Source organism: Nestor notabilis, unplaced genomic scaffold (genome assembly GCF_000696875.1).
Source record: "Nestor notabilis isolate BGI_N333 unplaced genomic scaffold, ASM69687v1 scaffold20981, whole genome shotgun sequence".
Lineage (NCBI taxonomy): Eukaryota > Metazoa > Chordata > Aves > Psittaciformes > Psittacidae > Nestor > Nestor notabilis.
Window position 1 is genome coordinate 1 of NW_009916441.1, and position 3,629 is coordinate 3,629.

General features: G+C 56.4%; 1 protein-coding gene across 1 annotated transcript in view; it reads left to right on the top strand.

The window, feature by feature from the left end:
* The first annotated feature begins 106 nt into the window (after nt 1-106).
* LOC104413557 (tyrosine-protein phosphatase non-receptor type substrate 1-like) overlaps nt 107-3,629 on the top strand; it is a 7,954-nt gene continuing 4,431 nt past the window's right edge. Inside the window, exon 1 of the mRNA XM_010024586.1 lies at nt 107-167. Coding sequence (XP_010022888.1) covers nt 107-167 — 61 coding nt within the window. The remainder of the gene's footprint in view (nt 168-3,629) is intronic.

Here is a 3,629-nt window from a genome sequence, read left to right on the forward strand (position 1 = left end):
CGGCCGCAATCTGCCTTTCCCCTTTTCTTCTTCTATTATTAAACCCAAAAGCCAAGCGCGGAGCTCCGCAGCATCTCCAGCCCCCGCTGCCCCGAGACCACCGGCGATGGAGCTGCTTCCCCGGGGGCCCTGGCCGCTGACCTGCCTGGTGCTGCTCTCCCTGCCAGGTAAGCCACGGCCCTGCTGCTCCCTTGACTCTTCCCTTCTTTTTTGCCTTCCTTTCCCCTCCACCCTCGCCTCTTCCCCCCCACCTTCGCCGCGCACCTCCCGACCGCGACATGATGCTGTTCGGTTTGACCTTTCTCCGCGGTGACCTAGAGCGCGGTGATGGGTTCCCCTCCCGCAGGGGCCTCGCTCCGCGGCTCCTCCAGCAGCAAACTTCAAGGCAGACATTCCCCTTCCCAGCCAGACGAGGGAATTAGGCAGGGACGTGAAGCGGCATGTTGTTTCCACCCATTTGCTAGCACCCCCTGCCAGCTACGTGAGAGGAAAATCTCTGCTAGCAGCCCAAATTCCTGCTCAGAGGTTGCCCGGAGGTAGGGAGGATGGTGGAGCAGGCAGGGGGAAGGTTGTGCTGAGGGCTGCCGGCCTCCTCTGCCATGGACTTCAGATATGCCCCATCAAGGCCAGGTTGGACACAGGGGCTTGGAACAACCTGCTTTAGGGGAAGGGGTCCCTGCCCGTGGCAGGGGTTGGAGCTGGAGGAGCTTTAAGGTTCCTTCTAACCCAAACCTTTCAATGAACTTGTTTTTCTTTCTACCCCCCTGCTTTACTCCCCCAGAGTGCAGTTCCTGCTGCTCTAACCCAACTGTTGAGCACTGAAGTGGTGGGATTGCACCATCCCTCCAGGCATCTTGCGCCACCCAACCCTGCTGTGAGCACAGGTTGCCCCAGGCTCCTGCTGCTGCCCCTGTGTCCCCCAGCCCTCCACGGGACTCCTGCTGCTGGCCTCCAGCATGTCTCAGGGCTCCACCAGCCCCTGGTGCTGCAGCATGAGGTGATCGGGGTTTGTGCTGCTCTCTGGCTGTTTCCCTTCCCTTACTAGCGGTGGGAAGTTTCTTGCCCTACCAGGAACAAAGCCCTTTGGTGGCTGCTGCTTTCAAGGAGGTTTTCTTTCTAGGGTGTTTCATTTCAGTGCTCTTCATGATAAGGAATTGCTCTCCTTCCTGCCCAGCACTGTCTGCACCTTCAGGGAGGGATGGGTCAATAGCAATGCGCCTTCAGGACCATCTTGCTGTTGGGCTTTTTTCCTGCTCTGTCCAAAATTCCCACCTTCCAGTTGGATCCCACTACAGACAACCCAGCCAGGCTCCCACGTGTGGGAAGCCCATGTTCTCCCAGGCCCATCAGAACTATTTACCGTCAAAGCTTTCCTTGGGCAGGGACTTGAGCGCAAACTTGAGCAGAAAGCAAATGCTTTCAGCACAACACTTCTTGCTTTGAGTTGCCTGATCACAACTGAGAAGTGTTGGCCCCAAGCTGAAAACTCCCAGTTGCTGAAAGCCAAGAAGGCTTTGGCGGTGAGCGGCGTTTCTCAGTGAACCGCTGTGATTTCCTGCCACGGGAGAATGGCTCCTGCAACGCGCTTGAGTTTAATTAAACATGGCCTTGGGACTAAGAACCCCGTTTTCCCGAGCCAGCCATAGGGAAGGAACCATCCTGGGGTGGAAAGCCGTGCTTTGCATCCCTGATTCCGGGTGCGAGCATGCAGATCTTAAGTCTTGACTTCCATACAGTGAAGACCCTGCGGTAAACCCGCCTGGGCCATGGCTCAAGCGAAGCCTGGGCTCCAGGAGAGCTGGCCCAGGCTCCGGCTGCTCCGACAGTGCTTCTGCAGAGGCAAAGGGGAAAGGGCAGGTCCTGCTGGAGCTCTTCCTCTAGGGCAAAGAGAAGCGAGGTGCTCAGTAGTCAGATTGCAAAGCCCTGTTGCAAAATCTGTGCCGTGCAGGCACTTCTCAGAGCTTCCCCTAAAGAGGAAATCTGTTTGCTCGTGGGGCTCTGGCTTTCAAGCTGAATTTCTGCTAAGGCTGTAGGAGGGAAGCTCGCAAATGGTGGCTGTGTGTGATCCGAAGCTTCCTCTGATGTCATGTCTGTAAAATACAGCCCTTACTACAAGCATCCCTGGGCCGCACCGGGATCTGCATGGCTCAGCACCTTATCCTGGGGTCTCTCTTCTTGGCTTCCCCCGAACTGCAGATTCCAGGCCCCTTTTATAGACAGCACCTGTTAGTTTCCTCCATGGACAGCCCGGCTGCAGGTGAAATTCCAACAAGATTATTTTGGGGCTTCTCTTGCCCTTCAGTGGGTGCCCGCGGGGCTCTGGATGCTGGTGACCAGCTGCACGTTGCTTCTGGAGCACACAGCCACCCCAGAGCTGCTCACCCAGCTCCTTTGGAAGGGGAAAAAAGGCTCTATTTTTATCAGGAAGCATCCGAGCAGCCTCTCCTGAATTAAACCCCAGCCTCTCGCAATCTGTTCCGTATCAAATACTTCAAAAGGTGGAATACAGGGGGAAGAAAAATGTGTCACCGAGATGGAAAACTTGCGCCACAGCGGGAGGGCTGGGGGTGATTCTGCTCCCAAATTAAACCGAATACCAGGGAGGAGGCTCTGCCAGGCCAGGCGCAGCACGATGCCCGTGCTCGTGCTGCTGCTCCAGGCTGGAAGTGCTCTGGGTCCGCCTTGCGAGGGTGCTCCCGCCTACATGGGAATTGTCAGGCGATGCTTTTCGGGGCTCTAATCCCCTTTGCTAACTCGGAGTGTGGGATAGAGCAGATTGCAGGGGCAGAGCACCTGAACTCCCCTGGATCTCGGAAGCAAAAGAGTCAGTTTGAAATCTAAGTCTTCAGAAACTCCTGTCATCGGGAGGCACTGTGAATGTGCAGGTGGGAAGCAGTTTTGTGCTGGAATGGTGAGATGTTGTGGTGTGTTCCACGTGTTTGCAGCATGAGGACCCCCCCCCTGCATCCCATTTCCATTGCACAGACATGTCGGGAGCACACATGGTCCTGGTAAATGCCTACTGGGAAGGGGCTCACTGGGCTTTTTGGCTCTACCGCTGCTTGGGGTGAGCATGCAGAAAGGGGAAGGAGGGAGGCTGCTGGGTGCAAGGAGAAGCTGCCTTCAGGGGGAAAGGAGGGAAGGAGCCGCAGTGGAAACTTTGCATTTTCTAACTTGCATATTCTGAGGTTTTCTGTCAACTTCCCCTTCGCGTGTTCTCATGGGGGAGGGGGGTGGGCAATGCTCTATGGCTGCTGCTGCGGGAGTTTGGAGGGGGTCTGGCCAGGCTGGTCCTGGTGGGTGCTGGGTGGGCAGATGGCGATGTCGGATGGTCTGACCAGGACCTGTGCTCCTTGGTGGGAGGCACGAGTGGGTCTTGTTGTAAGTGACGTGTTGTTAACGTGGTGTATCATGGCTGAAGCTCATGTTTAATAGATCTCCTGCAAACCCCGAGCAGGGTGATCTGAATAGCAGGGCTGTGTGTGGAAGGCTCTAAAGCAGTGAGGTGGCTCACAGCAGAACACGTGGGAAAATACCCCCAAGCCACATTTTAGTCCTATCTAAGAGGCTACCGAGAGCCACGTGTGCCTTCTGAAGTGACCAAGCGACCGGCTCTGCCCGTGCAGCCT